Raw genomic sequence first — 24,947 nt, forward strand, 5'->3', positions numbered from 1 at the left:
TCAGTGCCTTTGCCAAGCAGTTGGATTGGGCAAACCACAAGTCTGAAAAGCCTGGTTACAGCCAGCTGGGCTTTTAGGCCTTAAATCTGTGTTTCTTCCAAGGAAATGAAATGACTGTGAAGTCTGTAAACATAGCCTGCTAAGACCTCTGATTCTTCCTCTGGAACAGCAGGAGGGAGAGGTGGCTTTACCCAGCTTGCTTGTCGTGTGCGGTGATCATGGGATGTCGGAAACAGGAAGCCACGGTGGGTCTTCGGAGGGCGAGGTGCACACCCCCCTGCTTTTCGTCAGCTCTGCTTTTGACAGGAGAAACGGTAAGGCTGGGATTCCTCCTGCTGTACGATAAGCTCCATAAAGAGATTAAGCCTCTTAATTAAAACTGGCGCGAGAGACTTGAGTTGATGATTAATCCAGAAAAATAGCTGTTAGAGCTCTCAAGTAATTGTTTTTAAACTCTGCTTTTCTATCCAGTGCTGCTTTCAAAAACACCCTCCCCATCACAAAACAAAAATACGCTATACCACCATACAGTTTCAGTAAGCAAACAGGTGGAAAAAACCAAGCAGTGTAACACATCACATTCTGGGCTGCTGGCCTGGCTTACTTAGAGCCCCTAGCAAAGAGCTGAAAGGCCAAGAGCCCTTTGATTCCTGCCTCTTGGCCATGTTCAGGCTTATTTATCTGTGCTAGGAAGGTCAGCCTACATCTTATGCAGCAGGCGGAGATGATCCAAAGATTCCCCTCCCCTGCGCCAATCAGCGTTCCTTCTAAGCTGTGTTAGTGTGAGCTAGCTCACAACTTTTTTAACCTCCAGCTCACACATTCTTTTGTCTTAGCTCAGAGCAAACTCATTTATGCAGTAGCCAAAATGGCTTACTCAAAACTCTAATGCCAGCAGCTCACAAAGTAGAATTTTTGCTCGCAAGGCTTCAAGGCTTAGAGGGAACATTGGCACCAATGCGTGTGTCAGTATTCAAACTGTCATGGCTGCTTTCTCATCTTTCTATGTGCAGTAGCAGAAAGCCATGTCCGGGGCTCACAAATGCAGTTATGTTAGATTGCAATTGTGCTGCGTAAGTTAGCGTTGCAGGCAAACCTGAAGAAAAATGTCCGCAACAGTACTGCCGCTTGTTACATGGTTCCCTTCCTCCTATCTTCTTCCCCCTTCCCACACATGCAATTAATACTATGTAGATCTCAGTCAGACAGCCAGTTTGGTGAAGTGGTGTAGTGGGCTCTAATATGGAGAGTTGATTCCCTACTCCTCCACATGCAGCCAGCTGGGTGACCTTGAATCAGTCACAAGTTCTCTCAGAGTTGTTCTCTCAAGCACAGTCCTTGAAAGAGCTCTGTCAACCCCAACTATCTCACAGGGTGTCTGTTGTGGGGAGGGGAAGTGAAGGAGATTGTAAGCTGCTCTGAGACTCTTGAGTGAAGGGTGGGGCATAAATCCAATCTCCTCTTCCTCAGTTCTTAACTACTTAAAGGAAAAGTAGGATGGTAGAAATACTGATGGGAATACAAAGGGTTGTGCAATTGGGGGAAAGGGACAAGGGGATGCTCTTACCTGGCTGTTTCTCCAACATGAGTCCCCACACAGCCCTGATGCCATGGGGCAGTTGAAGAGAACAGTTTCTGGTATCAAATATTGAGGTGGTGGGTTGTCTTTCAGGAAAAGAGGTTTTTTTGGAGGGAACCCCACAGGCCTCACCCAAGTATATCTTCATGCCTCCTTTCTGCACCCTCATTAAAAAAATAATTTCCCTTGTGAACAAGTGCAACCCATTCCTTCCTTAAACAGTCTTTGAAACTCATGGTAGGCTTAACCTCCCTTTCCCTTCTCTTAGGCCCTCCGAAACCGGCAGAGCTTGTCCAACAGACCGACTTAGCAGTCACCCTGGCAATAGGCCTTGGCTTGCCCATTTCAAGGAACAGTGTTGGGAAACTCCTGCTGCCAGTGGTGCAGCAGAAGACTATGAGAGAACAGCTCCGGTACCTGCATTTGAATGGGTTCCAGCTTAGCAGACTCCTTCAAGAGAACACACCTGCCTATGAAAAAGGCAAGTAAGTTGATCGGTGCACTGTCAGCCTATTCATAAGGACAATAATGCTCGGCAAAACTTTTTTTTGTAGCAGAAACTCCTTTGCGTATTAGGCCCACACAGCCCTGATATAGTCAGTCCTCCAAGAGTTTACAGGGCTCTCAGTACAGGGCCTACTGTATGCTCTTGGAGGATTGGCTACATTGGGGGTGGGGTGTAGCCTAATATGCAAAGGAGTTCCTGCTGCAGAAAAAGCCCTGATGCTCGGTATTTATGTAGCACTTCTAAAGCATTCCTGTGTGCCATCTTTGCAATTTACATGACAGCCTTGAGATATCAATATTGTTATCCTCCTGTGGCAAAGGAGGGATGGAGGCTGAGAGTGACATGGATAAGGCTGCTTTTTATTGGCAATGATGAGATTCAAACTGGGGCAACTTCCTCATTTGTGGCTCATTCTCTGTGCTGCCATGCTATACCAGCTGTCAAATGTTCTCACACGGGGGAATAAAGCCATTAAAAATCCATTTCTGGACAATGGGAAAAAGTAGGTTTAAATATTTTTTTCTGCTTTTAAATGGCCTGCGGGCTGTAATAAAGATTGACTGGCTGACTACATTTAAATATTTTCCCCTTGCTTTTCTCCCACTCTGGGGAACTTAGAACAGCTCACGAAATGAAAAATAACAAAATGCAAGTGAAATAAAGACATAACAACCCTTCTGGATTCCAAGGCAATACATGGGGGAGGAGTCTTTAGTCCGGTGTGGATACACCATTGGCTTCCGTTTACCAATTGAGATCCAGTCTCCTTTTTCTTCCTCTGGAAGAAATTTCTCCGCCTTTCCCTTGTTTTCATTGACTGTCATTCAGAATTAACATCTGGGTAGGTGCTGATTATAGTTCCTTTGTGAACCAGAATTTGAAATGGGCTTGTAACCTGCAAAATTGCTGTCAGAACGCTTCATTTGTGGGAAGGGGCCGTGGCTCAGTAGCAGAACCTTTGCTTGGCATGCAGAAAGTCCCAATTTCAATCCCCAGCATTTCCAGTTGAATGAATGAATGAATTTATTTACAGTCAAAGACCATTATTTACAGCCCGCAAATCATTAACCCTAATACCTCCTTATTAGAAGCACCATAAATATTCCAAGTATATTTGGTCAGCATCTCCAGTTAAAAGATCTGTTAGTGGGTGTTGGGAGTCTTTCTTAGCCTGAGACCCTGGAGAAGTGCTACCAATAACTGTAGAACATACTGAGTTATGTGGAGCAATGCCATGCCTCTATATAAGGCAATAGGAGAAAAACAATGGATCACAGTTCAGAATGCAAACCAGAAGTGTAAGACACTGATTTAAAAAACAACAACACATTAGCAATTATTTACTGCACTGAAAATTGAAAAAGTAACCAACAGGTGGTAAATATCTACTGGGATTACAAAATGTGGCCAAATAGCAAATACCCAGAATATTGACAAAAATAACTCTAAAGGCTTATAGCAAAAAGTAACAAAAATGTTAACCATTCCATGCAGCTGTGTGGTAAGGAATAGAGACATGCATCTGATATGGGCGTCAACAAATTTGTGCTCCTGCCTGGTATCAAATCTTCATAAGTGGTTAGAGTGGCAGAGCTCCCTTCTTACATCTCGGGACTTTCCTCAGGAGCTAAGCTTTGGTTGGTGAAGATGTATGAAACGGGATTACTTCCAGAATCCTATTCCTACTACTGCAAACATTCTCATTAATGTTTTGACTGTTTGCTATTTGACCACGTTTTTGTAACTCTTGCAGATGTTTAACATCTGTTTGTTATTTGTTCAGTCTTCAGTGTAGCAAATAACTCGTTAACGTGGCCTTTTATTGCAGTATGTTTTATTTCTCACCTGTATAAGGCAGTGCCATAGAGGATGTTCATGCTATAGGATGACCTTTCAATGTTGCCCTTGGATAACTTTCTGATCTGCATTAATGTGTCTTGTTGCTAGATCATGGATTTGAGCAGTTTAAGATGGCCGAGAAATCCCACGCAAGCTGGATCAAGCTTTACTTGGAGGGGAATACTTCGGAAGTTCTCCTGAATCTTGGCAAAAAGGTCCTTAAGCAATATTTGGAGGCGATCAAGACTCTGAGCTCTTCCCTAAGCAAGCAAGTGGCACAGTATGATCTGTATTCGATGATAGTGGGAACCGTGATTGTTCTGGAGGTACGAATTGGCACATTACTCCAGTGTCCATTTGTAGATAATAAGGCAATATGTTGTTATTTTAAGTAAATATCTCAACTTCTTAGCTATGGCAAATGGCTTCCATACAAAAATATTTTCTTGTGCCCTAGCAGAAATGATAGTAGCTGTTCCTACAAAATATTAAGAGAAGCTGCACTAGCACTGTTCACTCTTAGCAACAATTTCATAGGAGTGTAGACAGAACCTAGAATATGATACTGAGCTCAGTGTTCTGCTTTCTATGACTCTCAGGTTTTTTTGTAAAAAGAAACAAGTTTCTAGTCCTTACAGTTGTGAAGATAAGGTTGACAGGTGGTCAGTACCTGCTAAAATCTCAGAAAGGGATGCTGAAATAGATTTCTGTGGGTGGAGGTTGAATTTTCTGCATAGCTCTGGGGTCTTCCTCCTGCCTAAAACTGCCTGAATAAATTATGCAAAAATGGTGAATAGTGACAGAATACATTTCTCCGTTGGTGACAAAGCAAAATTATTCAGGCTGCTGATGTGAAGCAAGAAATGTAACTTACAAGGAGATAACTACAATGTAAGCATCTCACCAGGGGAACACTGAACCAGGATAGTCATGAGGGAGGCTTGTTCCATATCAAAGTTCAGACTTGTGAGTTTGGAATGAGAGTTGCACTGGTGCATGCAACTCCACATGCACAAATGTGGAGCAGCAGAATCACTCAGTGGCTCAGGACCTCACTTATGGCTCTTTGGCATGGCCACCTCTGGTTCTTGTGAGCATTGTTATGAAATGTGGCACCCAAACCATGTCCCAGGAACGTGGGCTTGTGGTTGGCAGGTAACATTAGAAAGACTGGAGGGTGGGTGAGTTGTGAGCCTCCATGAGGTGGGAGCCACGTGCTAGGGGTGGAAGGTGAAGGTCCTGACTTTTCCAGCAACCCTTTCGTCCTTCTCTGCAACCTCCATGTTCTCATCCCAGGACTCCAGGAGGAGAGCAAGCTGGCTTAGAAGAGCAGAACCACCTCCAGGGCAGCCACTCAGGAAAAGAGCAAGCTGCCCACAGTGGTTTTACTCCCCTTTCTCACCAGCCAGTTTGCTCTCCTCTGGGCACTACGGCAGGCTCATTCTTATCTGAGCTGCTGTGCTTCATTGCTTAAGACAGAGTTGGGTGGCACACTAGGTGGCCAGTAAGAGAAGCCATGTTGGATCAGGCCAGTGTGTTACACAGTGGCCAAAAACACCAGGTGCAATCAGGAGATCCACCAGTGGGGCCAGGAAATTAGAAACCCTCCCACTGCTGCCCCTCCACCAAGCACCTTTCCTTTTATTTGTTAGCTTCTTTGATCAATGGCCTTAAGTTAAAGATAAAACAAGACAGTAAATAGAAGACAAATTACAAAGGACAATGCAATGCACAGGGATGCCCTGAGTCAGGTGAGGTTACATAAGAGAAGCCATGTTGGATCAGGCCAATGCCCCATCCAGTCCAACACTGTCACACAGTGGTCCAAAAAACCAGGTGCCATCAGAAGGTCCACTAATGGGGCCAGGTCACTAGAAGCCCTCCAACTGTTGCCCCCCCCCAAGCACCAAGAATACAGAGCATCACTTGCCCCAGACACAGTTCCATCTATACTCTGTGGCTAATAGCCACTGATGGACCTCTGCTCCATATGTTTATTGAATCCCCTATTGAAGCTATCTATGCTTGTAGCCGCCACCACCTACTGTGGGAATGAATTCCATGTGTTAATCACCCTTTGGGTGAAGGACTTCCTTTTATCTGTTCTAACTCAACTGCTCAGCAATTTCATTGAGTGTCCATGAGTTCTTGTGTGAGAAACGGGAAAAGGGAGAAAAGCAGTTATGTGACCTTTTTGTTTGAGGGTAATTGTGAATGTGGATCTCTGAGAGCAATGGAATGAGTACCACTGATGTGGGTGATTCTCCAAGGAGCTTTTTGCATGCAGGAAATGGGGACCCCATGCAGTTTTCATTTCCAGAATGGAGGAGTGTTGATAGCAGCCTTAAAAATGCTGGAAACAGTATGAGAAACCAGCTCCTGTGAGCATTCTGACCCCGGGGAGCTGCTGCCTTGTACACATTCTCACCTGCTGACAGCCTTGTATGATAGTCCTTGCAAGGAGCTGTCCAGAGTGCTGATCAGCAGGATCTGTGGAATAAACCTACAGAGCTGGAATCCTCTTACAGCCCATCTGTATCTGAGAAAGGGAGCTTTGACTCTTGAAAGCTTATACCTAGAAAACCTTGTTCATCTTTAAGGAAGTACTGCATGCAAATCTTTCTTTTGTACTGCAAAAACAACACAGCCACTTACCTATAGCCCGCTTACAGCCTGACACTTGTTTTCTTTCTCTGTGCTTTTATCGGTATATTTCCTCTTAGTAGGAAGAAAAGTGTGCATTTTGGCTGATTTCATGGAGTAAGCAACACTTCTGCCAGTACTCTGGAAGTACATTGACACAGCCACCCTGGTAGAAGTATTAGGCCCAATTAATATATGCAGGGATCAGGCAATATCCTGTCTCTGTATAGGTAATTCTTCTCTTTTAGCAGCAGACTCCTGTAAGAACATAAGAACATTTTATTTATTTTAGTAAATTTCTATTCCACCCATTCACCGTAGGGCTCAGGGTGGAGTACAAAACAATAAAATATAATAAAAACATTTTGAAACAGACAACTCAACAGCACTCAGATTACCATGACATCACATATTGCCCAGCCTAGTCATCTCACATCATGATATCTCATAGAGATGGCAGTTTTTATTCCAATTCCTAGCACAGATGACAATGCTGGCTGGGGAACCCAACCAGATCAAGAATAGATGCCCGCAGCTTCAGCTAAAAGCCGGGCGGAACAGCTCTGTTTTATAGGCCCTACGGAAGGCTAATAAGCCAGGTAGGGCCCGGATCTCAATAGGGGGCTGATTCTGCCGGGTTCAGGCCAGAACTGAAAAAGCCCTGGCCCTAGTTGAGGTGAGGCGGTTGAGAAGCCATGTTGGATCAGACCAATGGCCCATCCAGTCCAACACTTTGTCAAACGGTGGCCAAAAAACCCAAGTGCCATCAGGAGGTCCACCAGCGGAGCCAGGACACTAGAAGCCCTCCCACTGTCCCCCCTCTAGCACCAGGAATACAGAGCATCACTGCCCCAGACAGAGAGTTCCAACAGTACGCTGTGGCTAATACCCACTGTTGGATCTTTGTTCCATATGTTTATCCTCTTGAAGCTGTCTATGCTTGTAGCTGCCACCACCTCCTGTGGCAGTGAATTCCATATGTTAATCATCCTTTGGGTGAAGAAGTACTTCCTTTTATCAGTTCTAACCTGACTGCTCAGCAATTTCATTGAATGTCCACGAGTTCTCGTATTGTGAGAAAGGGAGAAAAGTACTTCTCTATCTTCTATCCCATGCATAATCTTGTAAACCTCTATCATGTCACCTCTAAGTTGGCGTTTTCTCCAAGCTAGAGCCTCAAGTGTTTTAACCTTTCTTTATAGGGAAAGTGTTCCAGCCTTTTAATCATTCTAGTTGTCCTTTTCTGCACTTTTTCCAATGCTATAATATCTGTTTTGAGGTCTGGTGACTCATCAAACCTTTTATTTCATATTAGATGTCATGTGACACAAAGAGAAGCCTGAAACTCCAATGGGCAAGTGGAACAACTTGTCCTTTGGGTTCTTGGGCTAGGCCTTAATTCATAGTGTAAGAGTCAGAAGAGGTCTTGGGTCAACCAGTCCAACCCCTGCTTAATGCTGGCATGTCCAGCTGCAGCATCCCCAACAATGGCCAACCAGTTTCTAAGGCCTTCCGTGAAGGAGAGTCCACCACCTCAAGGGGCAGTCTGCTTTTGGGATGTGCAAGATCATAACTTCTAAAAGGCCAATTCATAGCTTATGATAGGTTTGTCTCCTCCCTCCCTCACAGGTGCTGGTGCTGCTCCTGCTCAGCCTTCCCAAAGCGCTGAGTGCCCGGGCGGAGTTTGATGTGCCCCTTTCCCCTCCGCTGTGTTCTCTGCTCTTCTACTTGCTGTGCCTGCTGCTCTGTGCCGTGCACGTGGTCCTGTGCACCTCGACAGAAAGCCTGTGCTATTTCTGCAGCATTTCCTGGCTGTCGGCAGTTGGGGTGATCATGCTGGTGTCCGGCCTCCTCTGTGTCATCTTGTCTGCTCTGGAGAAGAGGTGCCTGAATCCAAAGCTACTCATCAAGGTAAGAGCCAGAAATACAATCTGAGCTTTCCTTTCATGTTGTTCCATTTTTTTTTCTTCAGGGTTTTTCCTTAAAGTAACTTTTATATGAATAAATATATATGCAGGAATAGTGTATCTGATGTACAGGTATGGGGAAGTGAGCAGTTAACAATGTACAGTGATGTGTAAAAGAAAAAAAATGAAGAAAAGGATATCAGAAAGATAAGGTTGCACTACTGATGTTGAACTGATGATAGATGTAAGTGGGTATATGTTAATAAATAAAGATGGTGCATGGAATTGCTAGTAAGAACATAAGAACATAAGAGAAGCCATGTTGGATCAGGCCAACGGCCCATCAAGTCCAACACTCTGTGTCACACAGTGGCAAAAAATGTTATATACACACATACACTGTGGCTAATAGCCACTGATGGACCTCTGCTCCATATTTTTATCTAAACCCCTCTTGAAGGTGGCTATACTTGTGGCCGCCACCACCTCCTGTGGCAGTGAATTCCACATGTTAATCACCCTTTGGGTGAAGAAGTACTTCCTTTTATCCTTTTATGCTAGTGTCTTAAAGGTAAAGGGAAGTCCCCTGTGCAAGCATCAGTCATTTCCAACTCTGGAGTTATGTCGCATCACTATGTTTTCACAGCAGACTTTTTACAGGGTGGTTTGCCATTGCCTTCCCCAGTCATTTACACTTCCCCCCCAGCAAGCTGGGTACTCATTTTACCGACCTCGGAAGGAGGGAAAGCTGAGTCAACCTCGAGCCGGCTAGCTGAACCCAGCTTTCAATGGGATCGAACTCAGAAGGCTATAGTAGAGAATAGCCTAATCTTGTCTGATCTCAGAAACTAAACAGGGTTGACTCTGGCTTGTATTTAGTGGAAGACCTCCAAGGAATACCAGGGTTGTGATGTGGAGGGAGGAAATGGGAAGCCACCTCTGAATGTCTCTTGCTTGAAAACCCTACAGAATTGCCATAACTCTTAACTTGACAGCAAGAGAAAACAAACAAAAAAACAGTAAACTGTGTGATCCTAAACAGAGTTAAGCACTTCTAAGCCCATTAACTTAATTCTAAGCCCATTAATTTAATTAACTTAAGGGCATAACTCTGCTTAGGGTGGCACTGTAAGTGACGAATATGGCTTCCTACTAGAAAAAATGTAATTCAGGTATGAAGCGTTGGATATTCCTTTGACGTATTCTTTTAAAGTCTCCTTTGATCTGTATGTTGCTATAAGTTTTTCAGCAATCTAAGATAAAAGTTACTTACCACACTAATGGTAGATCAGTAGAAGACGACGACTGCAGATTTATACCCCGCCTTACTCTCTGAATCAGAGACTCAGAGCGGCTTACACTCTCCTATATTTTCTCCCCCCCCCCACCCCACAACAGACGTCCTGTGAGGTGGGTGGTGCTGAGAGGGCTCTCACAGCAGCTGCCCTTTTTAAGGACAACTCCTGTGAAAGCTATGGCTAACCCAAGGCCATTCCAGCAGCTGCATGTGGAGGAGTGAGGAATCAAACCCAGTACTCCCAGATAAGAGTCCACACACTTAACCACTCCACCAAACTGGCTCTCCACTTTACCAATGTAGATCTGTCCAGTGAAGCATATTTTTAATTTGTTTATCACATCTGCATCTTGCTTTTCCTGCAAGGAACTCAGGCTGTTGTACCTTAAGGGCTACTGCCTTTTATCCGTACAGTCCACTTCTGTTATAGGTTAGACGAAGATGAACAGCACACTTCATGACTGATGGAATTTCGATCTCTCTCTGGTTCCACACTCTGTCTGGTAGGTGAGAGGAGGCCTCCTCTAGGCCTTAGTGGGAATCCTTGTGTTAAATAGCTGTTTGTTAGAGCTGGTGTGGTATAGTGGTTTGCTTGTGTTCCCTTGCATTCATTCCAGAAGACAGTTTGCAGTACTGGCTTGAGCAGAGTGGCTCTTCTGTTGTCTCTCTTTTTAGTGCGTTAAGAGCCAAGGTGGCACTAGACAAGCTGCCTTTCATGGGATTGCCACCAAAAGTCTTCTTTCACTGAAATGGGTTGGATCCAGTAAGCGTTTTCACTAACGGGTGGGTGGGTTGACAGTTTCCCGCTTTCACTGCTGACCTCTGACTTACCCCTCATGCAGTTCCTGGGGTTCCCTTGTCCTCCAGAGGGAGTCTTTTGGCCTGCAGAGGGTTAAGGATCTAAGAAGAGCCCTGTCGGATCAGACCAGTGGTCCATCTAGTCCACTAACCTGTCTCACACCTGTCTCACATAGTGGCAAATCTTGAAGTCCAGTTCCTCTCGAGGTTCCCCTGATGTTGCCTCCTAGTGTTGCTTCCTGGTGTTGCTGGATGTAAAGTTTTCCTTTAGCCACCATGGCTAGTAGCCACAGATAGCCCTATCATCCATGAATCTGTCTAAAAATGAGGTTGGGGGAGAGGCTAGGAAGTCCTGTTCTGCTGATGGAAATTGCTGTTGGATCCAACCCAGTGTACACCTAGGGCAAGCATGTGAATGTAGTGGTAAAGAAAGTGAGTGACATCAACAGGTGATGGATTTCTCTGTGTTTCGGTGTTGCTGGAGGAAGCGGCGGAAGCAGGAAATGCGTAACGGGAAACGGTATCACACATTTCCTTCGCTATGTATTATATTTTCAGGCAGTAACCTCCTGATGCCATCAACGCCTGGTTCTGATTTTAGTTGCAAATGAAGTGGTCAGGCCTTGAATTCAGCAGGAGCTCACAGGAGCACAGCTCCTGAACCTTTCTGAGGGTTCCCCCTCCTCCTCCTCTCCACCTACCTACCTTGTCCATTGAATAGTAGGTGCAGCTGCATAGCAATCCCTGGATGAGCTCCACCACCTATTTTTTAACAAAACGACCCCTGGAAGTGTTGGTAAGGTCCCAAGAATAGCTATGGTGAATCAGACCAATGGTCCATCTAGTCCAGCATCCTGTTTCACATGGTGGCTGGCCAGGAATAAGTTGGATCTGGGTGGTATCTTTGAACTGGATTTTGGCATAACACACCAGCTGCTTCTTACTTTAAAATCATGGGTTAAATGACTTCTGTGGAGAAACGCCATCTTAGTCAATGTTGGTGCTTCATTGGAAGGGAACATTAAACTACTAAAGTAGGCTTTGGCCTAGCCTCCCTCCATCCCCTCCTCCCTTCCAGAGTTAAACCAGCACCTCTAGGGGGAAAGCCTCCTAGAGGGGTAGGAAGTTCTTTTGTTCTTTTTATTTGAGCTAGGCGGGAAAAGGCCAGTTCTCAGCTGGCGCTCAAAGGAAGAGGTGGCCAGTGTGGGGGCTCCTGCCTGTGGGAGAGGCCTACTCAAGTGGAAGAGGACCCCAGGCAGTGAGACAGAGTAAGTCATCCACAAGGCAGGGCAAGTTTAGACCAGGGACAGTAGGATGCGTTTAAATCCACCTTTTATTTGTCATGCTGGTTGCTGTGCGGATGCTGTGCTGTGCTAAACTTTTACATGCAACTGTTTTGGTTTTGTTTTGTTTTGTTTTTCTTTTCTTTTTCTCTTTTAATTAAATATTTTTACTGTTTTGAATGCTGGCAGTCAAACTCTGTACCACATAGATCCCCAACCGCTTTAGACCACGCTGCTTTATGAAGGGGGCCCCGGGGAAGGGGGAAGGCATGCAGTTGGATAAGGTGCCAATCCTCCAGGGGTTCCCTGAAGAAGTGCTGTGGTTTCTGTGATACCCAAGTACAGGGTGGCAGAGGACCTTGAGGCCTGGCCTCAGAGCTGGAGAGGGGGATTGGGAGTCCTGTTCCTCTCAATCTGAACCCCTAGACTGAGCAGGTTGTGGCAGCGAGCCCAAGTGGCCGGAGGAGAAATAGCTCCCTCCAGGAGTTGGCGACTCAACAGGGAGTTGACGGGACTGGTTCTGAAGGCAGAATCGGGCCGGTTCCGTCACAACTTCAGTACAAAATCTCCTGTCAGGAGGTCTGGAAGCCAGACGCTCTTGGATATTATCTTAGTTGCCGAATTACGAACATCGATTTGTTATGGTGAGAAAGCATTGCTATCTACAGGTAAGAAGTGCTCAGTTGTAATGATTAAATTTTCAGAGTTTTAAGTGTGTAGCTGAGGAAGATTAGTGGCAAGGGGACTGCTGGCTAGATTGCTCGACAGAGCTTCAGCTGGGAATCTTTTTAGGCTTTGAAAATCTCTGTGTGAAAGCTGCTTCTGCTGGTAACTCGCTATATCTGATTTAGATCAGAACAGCAATAATCTTCGTTTTCAAGTTGCATTAATAGATCCAGCTGGGTAAGATTTAGCTGGGTAAAATGTGCTATCTTGACAAACAGCTTATTGCAGATGGCGTTGGATAATTTTTAAATGAAAGGTATATGCAAATTTTACATAATAAGTAGGCAATTAAAATGAAGATGGGAAGGAAATCAAAATTCTTCGCTAAAAACTTGTTTTGGCCAACTGTTGCCAGTTTTGTCTGTGAGTGAAGGGACAAATGGGGCTGCTGCTGTAGATGGATTAAGTCTTTAAATTGAAAACTAAGCTTTATTGAGACTTGGGAATTGAGGACAAACTTAATTTATTTAAAATATTTATTAGCTGCTTTTCTTCTTCCGGAGCTCAAGGCAGCTTACAATATTAATAAAATACATAAAACAGATTTCATTTTAAACCCCAACATTTTAAAATCACAATTTAGGACTGCTTTAATCAAATGCAGTCCTGAATAAAGCCATCTTCAGCTGCCTCCTGGAGATGGAAAGTGAGGGGGCCAGGCAAACCTCCTTGGGAGGTTGTTCCATAAGCATGGGGCTGCCCCTGAAAAGGCCCTCTCTTGTGCTCCCATGAAACAAGCTTCTTTGATTGATAGGACAGTCACGAGGGCCTCTTCCATTGATCTTAATTCCCATGCAGAAGCATATAGTAGGAGAAGGCAGTCCTTCAGATATCTATTCCAAGCCATGTAGGGCTTTAACGCTGAAAGCCATGGCCTTGAACTGGGCTCGGGGGTGGATCAGTAGCCAGTGTAACTGCTGTAAGTAAGCACTGAAAGGCCTCCCACTGTTCCAGACTGTCTCAGTGGCTGGGGCACCTCTCTTGGTACTGGGTCTCCCTGGCTGCCGTCCCTTGACTGTTATCCTGATGTTGTAGCATACCTGACTTCAGCCATGGACTTGTCTCACTTAGGGATGTAGAAGAAGACTGTAAGAAGAATGCTGTAGATTTATACCCTGCCCTTCTCTCTGAATCAGAGTGGTTTACAATCTCCTTTATCTTCTTCCCCCACAACAGACACCCTGTGAGGTGGGTGGGGCTGAGAGAGCTCTTCCAGAAGCTGCCCTTTCAAGGACAACTCCTATGAGAGCTATGGCCGACCCAAGGCCATTCCAGCAGCTGCAAGTGGAGCGAGTCCACACACTTAACCACTACACCAAACTGGCTCTCCTGGCTTATCTCTTGTCCAGTGTAGACACCTGGCCCCTGGCTTCTCCCCCCCAGAAGTGTCCCTGGTTGACCACTCATTGGCTGTTATCTAGTGAACTTGTGATATTGCCATAGGCTCCACCCTTTGGATGAGAGTGTTGAATAAGAGACTTAAGCACAATCAAAAATTTTATGTTGAAGTCTAGACAATGCAGACTCTTGAATCAATTTTAATCCGTTGATTGTTCCAAGGCAGATGGATGGCTAAAACCTGTCATTGCATTGCTCTGTTGAAAACCTAAATGCATGCTGTTATTCCTGGCTGACTTTGGATGACAGAATACACACGGAACCTGCCTTATAGTGAGTCAGACTATTCGTCTGTTGAGTATTGTCTACTATGACTGGCTGGGGATTTTAGGTAGAGGTTTTCACAGCACCCGCTATCTCACACTTTAAATGGAGTAATTAGGGGTTGAACCTGGGACCTTTGGCATGCAAAACAGATGCTCTGCCACTCAAGTCACAAACCCTCCCTGATAGAGCATGCATCTTCCCTGGCTTCTTTGCACAAGATCTGAATGCCGAATGTCAAGAGACTGGCTTACCTAGCAGACTCTCAGCTTTTCATAAACGTTGAGCCAACAAAATCATAGACACTATTCTCCCTCTGGGAACTCGAGGTCATGCTGACTACAGTTTCAGAGAGCAGGGTAAGGAGGGATGGCAGGTGCTCGTGGAGCCATGGAACCTAGAGTTTTCAAGGCTGAAAAACCAGGATGGAATTTTGCCCATATATTCCATCTTGTTAGTACAAGGGCCCTTGGCTGGGGGAAGGTGGCTTGCTTAACTGGGCCTGCGTACAGCTGCTGAGTATGTTGTCTCATGCTGGCAACCCCCCTGATGGGTTAAGACCTCTGTTAGCAACATACCTGATTGATTAAGGTTACCTGGCTAGCAACATGTTTGATTGGTCAGCTGGAAACATGCCAACCCAGATAGATCAGAATAAAGGAAGGTCCTTCATTCTAGTCTCTGCCCTTTGTCTAGATTGTATCTGCCTTTGGGCCATTTCTTGATTCTGGGTCAGGTGGGCCTTTCTGGCTGGAACATCTGCCTTGGACTTTGAAATTCTGTTTGACTCAGTTGGGTTAGGTAACATCTGTGCTAAAGAACCCATGCTTGTAGAAGTTGAGGTTTACAAGACTGTGCATGGGAGGGATCTAGGGGATATTCTGGGAGTGGGCAGGAATGTCCCCGATGTGATGATGTCACATAGAAGTGGTGTCATCGCATTGGTGATACTCTAGGTTTTAGACAAACTCTATGGTAAAGTTGGGCTCAAACCATAGAGTTTTGCAAACAGCAGAGTACCACCATGTGACATCACTAACTTGATGACTTCACTTCTGTCTGATGTCATCACATTAGGGATATGGCCATTTGGGGAAGGGAGAAGCCCTGAAAACTGGGGGTTCCCCCGCCAGGACCTGGGTACTGGCATCCCTACGCACAAGGAGTGTTATGAGGATAAAATGGAGGAGAGGAGAATGATGTAAGCTGCTTTGGATGCCCACTGAGGAGTAAGGGATAAAGAAAGTATGAGTAAAGATATATAATATGGAATAAAGATATATCATGTGAATTTACATCCCAGTTAAATCCTACGGTCTTGATCCCATGGAAACTGAGAAGCCATGGACTATGAGAGAAAGAAAACCGTAAGGAGAAATGAATTTCATTTTGGAATCTAAACATGACCTACTCCATTAAATCCCATTGGCTTTTTATTTCTATAGTAATACCTTCTACAACACTGTGAATGGGTTCCTGGAAACAGGGTGCTTTCTGAAACAGCTTTGTCGGAGATGGTCACAACAGTGTTCTAATGGAGATATGTTCACAGCATCATAATTTCTTGCATGTGAGGTAGCAGTCAGAGGAAGTGGCAAGAACCAGTTAACTGCCTCTGCAAGGCTTCTCTGTTGGAGCATCCCAGAAAGACTCTTCAGGTTACCTTTTGCATCAAGGCTGCTTCCTGGATGAGCTGTGGCCACTGCTTTCTTCTTTGGCCCTGAACTCTGACTGAGGCCCTCTTCCTCAGTGAGGTGGGCTTTTTATAGATGATGGATATGGTTGGAAAGTAGCTATCCCTCCTTTGGCAGCACCAGGTCACTTTTGACCTGGCTGATCATGCTGTGGAGTTGCTGTCTGGCATACTCCTTGATTTTGATAGAGAGGTAGATAGGCAGTCTTGTGGTATTTTGTTCTTGGCAGCCATCAGAAGTGTAGAATCTGTTGAAGACTCTGAGCTGAAAGCTGATACTGGCTAGTGTTCCTCGTCCTCTAACCATCAGGATGTCTGCTGTGGGATCTCACACTTTCTCTTCCATTTTGCAGAAGAATGATGCCTCTGTTTCTTCTTTAGAGTTAGTCTTGGTCAACATTACACGTCTACCTATGGCAACTGTAACCGTTAGCTTCAAATCAGAATTTGCATCCATAGTAAGCTTTGCAAACAGTGGTTAGACATTAACTTGGGTTACTATTAATAGAGCTAGAGATGCTGGCTGTGATTAACTCTGAAAAGATAAGCAATGACTTTATGCATGGGATAGGAGGTGGGGAAAGAGTTCATGAGTTTGCAGGGCCTCTCTAACTGTGAGGAGAATGACATCTAGATCAGGCCTTGGCAGGAATGGACTGGGAAGTGAAAATGGACCTGAGATAACCCCAGCTTCCCCTTCGAACCAGCACTTCCGGGGCCACTGGGCTCAGTGGCATCAAGTCTTTGTCGGCTCATCCTGTTTCTCATCTTACAAGATAGTAGCAGTGCAGAAGAAGATGATCGTTGAACTAACATGGATTACCAATGGAGGGTCTGAGCCAAGTGGTCCCTGAGGCACTGGCAGAGTTGCTGAGGTTTGGCCACCAGTGGCCCTCTAAGGAAGTAGCCCACTGAGAAATTTCCCTGTATGTTAAATGGCCATCCCATCCCAGGGCCTCAATCTGTTAGATCAGGGATCCCCAACCCCCAGGCCGTGGACCAGTCTGTGGCCTGTTGGCAACTGGGCCGCAGCCTCCTCCCCTGGCCCCGCCCCTCCTGCAGGTCTTTAAAGGCTGACAAACCCTGCCCCCCCCCACCAATCGACAGCGAAAACCTTCGTAGCAGCAGCGGACGACCTGCTGAAGAAGCGCCGCTGCCCATGTCTCCTCTCCACTTCCTTCCTGGGCGTGGTGGGGGGGAGGAGACAAGGGCGACGGTGCTTCTTCAATGGGTCACCCGCTGCTGCTACGAAGGTTTTTGCTGCTGATCAGTGTGTGTGGGGGGTTGTCGGGCTTTAAAGAGCTGGAGAAGGCAGCGCTTTGCCGCTTCCCTGGTCTTAAAATTGTAAAAATAGAGGGTGCTGGAGGCACCACAGGAGGGGTGGCGAGGCTCGGCGGGGGCGAGGCTGCACAGTGAGACGGCAAGGTGGCAGGAGGGGCGGCGAGGTGGGGGGGGGCCAAATTCAGTGCCCTCATCCTTCCGGTCTCCGGTGCCACAAAGGTTGGGGACCACTGTGTTATATCATGTGTATTGGTAAATATATATAAGAAACAGCAAGAACAAAGAGGAGTGCTCACAGACTGACACATGGAACAATATCACCTAAATTCATAAACAATGGTTATTGCCCATAAAGAATGAGTTGCATCTTTGTTGTTAATACACAGTTTATGTAGTTAAACGCAGTAAAACAAATCCTCTCATGAAAACTCAATCGACTAAGTTGCAAGGATAGCATCTGCACAGCAAAAAGACACCACAGAGAGCCAGAGAATCATAAAAGATCTGGAAATAACCATTCAGTGGTCCAGCTGTTAGAAATTGTCCAGCTGAATGAGATGCTGCTTGGTTGGTCCTTTTCACGCTTGAGCATAATCCATGCTTGAAAGGGTCCAGATGTATACATCGAAAACAGGAACTGATTTTCTTTGTTAGGTTGGTGCTCTTTGTGTCTGCAGACCCTTCAATAGTGCTTCCATCTCTGAAATTTCAAGAAATGGGAAATTATACTTGAGTCATTCCCAATGCTTCACCAACTGATGTGTTTTCCTGCTACCCATTTGCTCCTTCCCCAAAGCCACGAGTAGACTCTGGCTTGCCTCCACCTCATTGGAGCAGAAGGTACTTCAGAAGAACCCAGGAGGCATTGCTTTTGTGTTTACGAGCCAGCCAACAGGATGGTGGGGGCTTTGAAAGCCACACAATATATGTGAAAGAGCCACAGTTTGGCCACCCCTGATCCAGACACAGCTGCCCTCAGTGTAGAAGGTTGCTTGGTTTGCAACATCCTAACCTTTGATGATTGGCCCTAGTATCCCATAGCCTCCATTTTGTGATTGGCCCTGGCCTCTGTGACTGTCATTTTGCACTAGTATCCATTCCTTAGTGTCAAAATCCCCAAACTGTCCACAGGTTCAAGGAGATTGGGGGGAATCCCTGTTATGCCCATTAGCCAAAGTTGTCTTAACATCCTTATACCAATTTCTAAAAGGTGGATTTTTATGTACTGGTTAGGTTTGAAACATCCCCCCCCCCTTTTTTGCAATTTTTATGGCAGTTGTCTTGGCTGGTTGTAGCTTACCAATCTCGTGAACTGTTTTATACTGCTTTACTTAGTTCCTGGAGGTTTTATTGGACTCACATTATGGTGGTTGAATGTTGTAAAGCTGCCTCAAGTTACATTTTATTAAGAATGTGAAATATAAATATTTTAAATAAACATTAGGGCTAAATATCTAAACTGATGCTCGAAACCCACAGAGAACAAGATTTTCATATTTAAAAAGCTACATCTAAATGGGAATAATTTGTGCATTTGTTTTGCAAACCTCCCTTACCTAGTGGTGAGGCATTCATTATATTGCAGGAAAACAAATTCTTCTGGAGGTAAGGGATTTGGTTTAATTGGAGATGGTAACTGAGGGGAAAAACTGTTATGCTTAATTACAAGTTTTCAGTAAAAATGGATCCAATATTGTTAATTGGCAAATAAAGTAGTTCTTACTGGCTTTGAAGAGCTGTAGAATTCCAGTATTCCTAGCTGTTTTCTAGTAGGGAAGTTTTTTTCCATAATTATTGACTAACCAAAGTAGTTATTACCCTAACAGAAGCTGATGATCCAGTTCATACTAATACTTGGAGATCCTTGAGAAGAAAGGAATAGGACTCTGTTCTGTAGAATAGCAGAAGAACCAAGGCTGAAAAGTGTATTGGCAAAAACAGTTCGGCTCTCAGCTCTTAATTACTGGGGAATTACCCAAATATGGATCCCAGTGACTTTAAGATGGCATAACACTGTATTCAAGTCAAACCAGTTGTATTTATTAAAAAACAAACTAACAGACCAAAACCCTCAGTCCTTTAATTTATACATTTTTTTTATCCCATACTTGGGCTCTGGGTGGTGTATACTTCTCTCTTCCCCATTTTAAACCTTACAATAATCCCATGACTGTTGTATCAAGCATCTGAGTACAATTCAACTATCACAAAGGTTTATTGTAGATCTTACACAGGGGTAACTATATCACCTAGTAAATCAATGTAGGCCCAGCTTCCGTTCAGCTTCCTGTTTCCTGTCCGACCATACTGCATCTCCCAGCAGGCAGTGCTTCCAGCTGTATACTACTACATCTAAGAACACCACAGAGACTTTAGGTTAATGGAAAATAACTGGCCTATTGAGTTTCATGGATGAATGAGGATTTTAATCTAAGTCATTTAGATTCTGGTCTGCCACACTAACCATTGCACCCAGCAGATTCTCTATATCTGAGCTGAGGAAGCACAGCAAAAGGTTGCAGCAAAGGGAGATTTTTTGCTCTTCTTAATCTGTAAGCTGTTTCAGTATCCTACTTCTTAAGGCCCCTGTCGCTCTGCAGTAATCGTCATGTAAAATCTGCATTGTGGCTGCCACAAATGATCAGACTCCTTGAATTATATTTTTCTATTATCCACTGGATTGCAAATAGACTTAGTCCTAACATGGGTCCAGGAACTACAATGTTGGCGTGGAGTTGTGCCCTGGATTCCTGTTTCTTCGTTTGGTATCCCAGAATGTCTCAGGTGTATTCTTGTGCTTGTGTGTGTGGTGGGGGTCAGACTCGGAATTTGCCAGTGGTTAAGACAGTTTCCTGCTATCTCTTGTCAGGTAGGCAAAGTCTTGGACTTAGTTTATTTATTTATTTAGTTGGATTTTTATCCCGGCTTTCCCGTGAATGGGCTCAGCACTTGTGGAAGGTCACAGTTACCAGGAACAGCAACTTAGAGAAGAAGTCTGTGTCTTCTATTCTCAGTAGAAAAGAGCAGGAGTCCAGTAGCACCTTAAAGGCTAAAAAAAATTGTGACAGGGTATGAGCTTTTGTGAGTCACAGAAGTGAGCAGCGAGTGACTCACGGAAGCTCCTACTGTGCCACAAATTTTGTTAGTTTTTAAGGTGCAACTAGACCGTTGCTACAGATAAACATGGCTACTCATCTTGATCTGTCTTCTACTCTCAGTGTGTACATTGGGGCACTGCCAAATGCAGTTCAGGCTCTTGACTTGACTACGTCTTCATGAAATGAGCCAAAGTGGATGACCCCTCTTTGGACTCCTGGAACCAATGAGCTAAAGTTTGTGTAAAGGTTTGACACTCTCAGACTTGAGCTCAGTGGGGCCCTTGGCTGGTTGGCTCCCTATAAAAAGTAATGGCTGCTCCTAAAATGTTACATACAGTATTCAGATTTATCCTTCTTTTCCAGTTTATCAGCTATTACTCCAAGGAAATCATTAATTGTTTTGACTGGTCTCATGATTTGCAGTGTTACGTAACAGTAGCAAAAGATGATGCCAAAAATAAATTAGTTTTTAATAATAATAAGTTTATTTTTATATCCCGCCCTCCCCCGCCACAGGCAGGCTCAGAGCGGTGCCATGAAACTTTTAATATATTTACTTTGGAGGCATGGAACTGCCTGAGTACCCTAGCGTGGCCTGAGCTCATCAGAACTTGGAAGCTAAGCGAGGTTGACTGTGGACAGTACTTGGATGGGAGACCACCAAGGAACACTGGGGTTCTGTGCAGAGGAAAGCAATGGCAAACCACCTCCATTCCGTTCTTTCCTGAAACTCCACCATGGAATGGGGGGTCACCAAGTCCGAGGTCAGACGCACATAAACTGACGAGATGGGCATGGATGAAAGCCAGATGCATGTCGGATTTTATGCGGTTGTCCAAACATCAGCATCTGGCAATGGTCGTTGGCTCGTTCATGTCCCGAACTGCCACGACTGAGACGTGGACTTTTTTGATAGTACATTAAATCTGGAATAAGAATGCTTCTGACGACTCCCACGCGTACTTTCTATGTTTGAACTCTCCATTGTAGCCGACTCGTTGCAAGCGCACATCCGCTTCCCTGCGAGAGCCCACTCCAAATGATATCATTGCACCAGCAATTGTTGACTCAGCCTTCCAACCTTCCGAGGTCGGTAAAATATGTACCCAGCTTGCTGGGGGGGGGGGGGGAAGTATAGATGACTGGGGAAGGCAATGGCAAACCACCCCATAAAAGGTCTGCCATGAAAACTTTGTGAAAGCAGCGTCACCCCAGAGTCAAAAACGACTGGTGCTTGCACAGGGGACCTTTCCTAAATGGTGGGGGGGGGGGGAGGCAGATCGCCCACCTTCGCTGTCTCCCTGCCAGGGGAGGACCCACCTTTGCCATCTCCTCGCCAGGCGGAGAGACAGCAAAGAGAGTTGCCGTGCTCCCCCCCCATTTAAACACCACGGGGGGTGTTTAAATGGGGGGGGAGGAAGATCACCCACCTTAGCTGTCTCCCCACCAGGCAGAGAGACAGCAAAGATAGTTGCCGTGCCCCCCCCCCATTTAAACACCACGGTGGGGTGTTTAAATGGGGGGGGGAGGAAGATCACCCACCTTTGCTGTTTCCCCGCCAGGCGGAGAGACAGCAAAGAGAGCTCCTGGAATTCCCCTTCCTTTCTGGGTGTTTAAATGCGGGGGGGCAGATTGCCCACCTTTTCTGGCACCTTAAAAAAAAACAAAACCAAGCACAATATCCCACGTACTGCGCTTGTGCGAGTGTGGAATGCCATCTCAAAAAATGAGGTCCGGTTGAGACCTCTGATAAACCAGCGACGGGACCAACGCTGCTTAGAACTGAAGGCTGGAGGGATGTCTGATCAGGAAATTCGTTGTAAAAAAGCTGCGGGGTATAATAGCGACGAGTTAGGGATGGATTTAATGGTGAGTGTGACCGCGGCCCAAGATTCTGTTGTGACTTGGCCCATTCTTCTTCTCAGAGTTACACATAGAGCTTCTTATGAAATAAACTCATTGTTTTAGTTTGCGCATGGTAATACTGGAACATCAGCATTCTGCTTACAGTGGCTGTTAATCTTCACGAACGTAGATCTTTTGCTTCCTTTCACTGAAGCGACGGAGGCTTAAAGAGATGAGAAAAGCAGCTTCCCCGCATGCCTCCTCTTTGAATTTTCTGAATGCTAACAGATTTCTATTTTTAGTTCCCCACGAGCTGCTTCGATCTCTGTTGCAAGCTTAGAGATGGCTTGAACTTTAAAAATTTTTAGGCTGGTTATTCAAGGGGGAGAAAACTGTGTATGCAGCCTTTGCGAGAGAACGCGCCCATTCTTTCAGTGGCACAATTAGCAGAGTGTTGACAGTAACTCTGAATTACGCTGAAATTAACCTTGTTTCAGATAAGGAGCGTGGAGGAATTACGTGGAGTATAACAAAAATACAGTTGTCATTGAAGAAGCAACTGTAAGCAATTTCATACGCTGACTGGTCTAATGATATGTTGGATTCGACCAAATTACATCGCCAACACATTTTTCTTGTCCCCCCCCCCTCTCTTCACAGAATCCAGCTGCCTCGGCTTCCAGCTGGTCTGAATTAGATGTGCTCATCCTAGCAGGAACCATTGGCCACGTGACCAGCCTGGGTGCAAGCAGCTTTATCGAAGAGGAGCACCAGACGTGGTACTTCCTCATCAGCACCCTCTGCCTTGCACTTTGCCAGCACATCTGCAGGCACTATTTCCTGGTGAAGGAGCACGACCTTCAGCTTCCCTCTACAGCCAAACCGAGTCCCACAGAAGCCCGAGGAGCATCTTCCCGTCCCAAGAGCGACGTGGACTTCTTGCAGGATGACTTGAAAAGGGCCAAGGCCCCCCTGTCTGAAAACGTAAGAGGCTCGGAGAAGTGGATGGGGTTGGCGACCCCATGGGTCATCCTGATCTGTTGCCGGTTGCTCCGTTCCTTAAATCAGACTGGAGTCCAGTGGGCCCACAGGCCAGATTTTGGGCACTGGTTGACAAGGTACATCTTTGGATTTGTTCTGTAATTAATAGTCATCATTCCATGCTTCTAAACAGCCTCTCTTATCGTAAATGGTAGCAATTCCTCTAGGTCAGGGGGAGCCAACAGTAGCTCCAGATGTTTTTTGTCTACAACTCCCATCAGCCCCAGCCGTTGGCCATGCTGGCTGGGGCTGATGGGAGTTGTAGGCAGAAAACATCTGGAGAGCTACCGTTGGCCACCCCTGCTCTAGATCATCAGTAGGTGTTATTCCTTCGCTGTTTTGGAACATGGAGTAGCTATTGTTGGTGTATATGGGCAGGAAATTAATTTACAGGTCTTGTGATCTAGCAAGGCTTTTTTTGAGAAGGAACACACAGGAACGCAGTTCCGACTGGCTTGGTGTCAGAGGTTGTGGCCTAATATGCAAATGAATTCTGCTGTGCTTTTTCTACAAAAAAGCCCTGTGTGAAACAATGGTGCCATCAGGGGGTGTGGTCTAATATGCAAATGAGTCCCTGCTGGGCTTTTTCTACAAAAAACAGCCCTGTGGTCTAGTAACTTATGTGGACCTACAGGCCTGTAATTCTTGTTACTTATTTATTATTCGATTTTTAGCCCACGCTTCCCGTAGGACAGGCTCAGGGTGGGTTACATCATAAAAAGAAACAACAATAAAAACAATAAAAGACCAATTTAAATATATAACATCTAAAACTATAGAATGACAATAGACTAAAATGGCAGGTTCTGCCTCACAGACATGGCCTATTGTTCAGGTTCAGTAGATCTTATAGCACTGGGATGGAATGAAGGGGGGAGGCTGGTAACAAGTGATGGGGGAAAGGGAACCTTTGGGCAAGCTGGGTGGGGCAATGTGATATCAAGGTGATATTCCTAGTTTCTGGATGGTTTCCAGCAATAAGCCTGCTCAGCTGATGACATGGGTCTTACAGGACTGATCTGTGCAACTCGTGACTTAGCAAGCTGAACGCAGTATCCCAGTCACATATGGAAACCCACCAGAGACCTGATGTGCCTGTTGGCTTTATTGTCTTGTTAGGACTACAGAACTGACAATGTGAGGGGGAGATACCTTACCATAAAACCCAGAAGAAAGTTGAATGATAAACTGGTTAAATTAGGCATGCTTTCAAGAGGCTTCCCCTTTTGCATAATGCTGCAGTTGTTGCTCTTTGGCATCTCTTGCATCTGCCAGTTGTGAAGAGATCAAAAGGTTGAGGCTTCTCTTCCCCTCCAGGGAGAAGATCAGCAATGGCAGAGGAACTTTTCTGGAAAACAGCTAGTGCACCACTGCTGGTCTTCATTTGCAACACAATACACAAAGGCATTGTTGGGGATGTTCTTGGCTGTGCTTTCAGTTGGCAATGGGCAGTTAATGGGTCCAACACTATGCCCAGAACTTGCTCCAGATTCCACTACAACATGCTGTGGTTTTGTGACAGGGACTTCAGGTCCCCTTGGAGTCAGGGGCCATTTTGTAGAAAAAGAGATGCAAAACTCATTTGCATAACTCATTTGCATATACCACACTTCCCTGACATCACTGGAAGGGTGTCAGAAGGCTGAGGGTTGGGGGGAGACAGAAAGGCAGAAAGAAAAAAGAAAGACAGAGAGAGACTGAAAAACAATGAGAAAAAGAAAAGGAAGGGAAAGGTAGGAAAAAGATG

The 24,947-nt window shown here is 45.4% G+C and overlaps 1 protein-coding gene across 3 annotated transcripts in view; it reads left to right on the forward strand.

The window, feature by feature from the left end:
- The window catches only part of PIGG (phosphatidylinositol glycan anchor biosynthesis class G), a 74,952-nt gene that overhangs the window by 18,617 nt on the left and 31,388 nt on the right, over nt 1-24,947 (forward strand). Inside the window, exons 5-9 of one of the 3 annotated variants that reach the window (XM_060237058.1) lie at nt 170-314; nt 1,848-2,060; nt 4,035-4,252; nt 8,199-8,480; nt 22,820-23,277. In XM_060237058.1, the coding sequence (XP_060093041.1) occupies nt 170-314; nt 1,848-2,060; nt 4,035-4,252; nt 8,199-8,480; nt 22,820-23,277 (1,316 nt within the window). Of the gene's footprint in view, nt 1-169; nt 315-1,847; nt 2,065-4,034; nt 4,253-8,198; nt 8,481-22,819; nt 23,278-24,947 lie in introns of those variants that run through there. The other 2 variants (XM_060237059.1, XM_060237060.1) reach the window with 2 other exon arrangements.

This window comes from Heteronotia binoei, chromosome 4 (assembly GCF_032191835.1).
Source record: "Heteronotia binoei isolate CCM8104 ecotype False Entrance Well chromosome 4, APGP_CSIRO_Hbin_v1, whole genome shotgun sequence".
NCBI classification, from domain to species: Eukaryota; Metazoa; Chordata; class Lepidosauria; order Squamata; family Gekkonidae; genus Heteronotia; species Heteronotia binoei.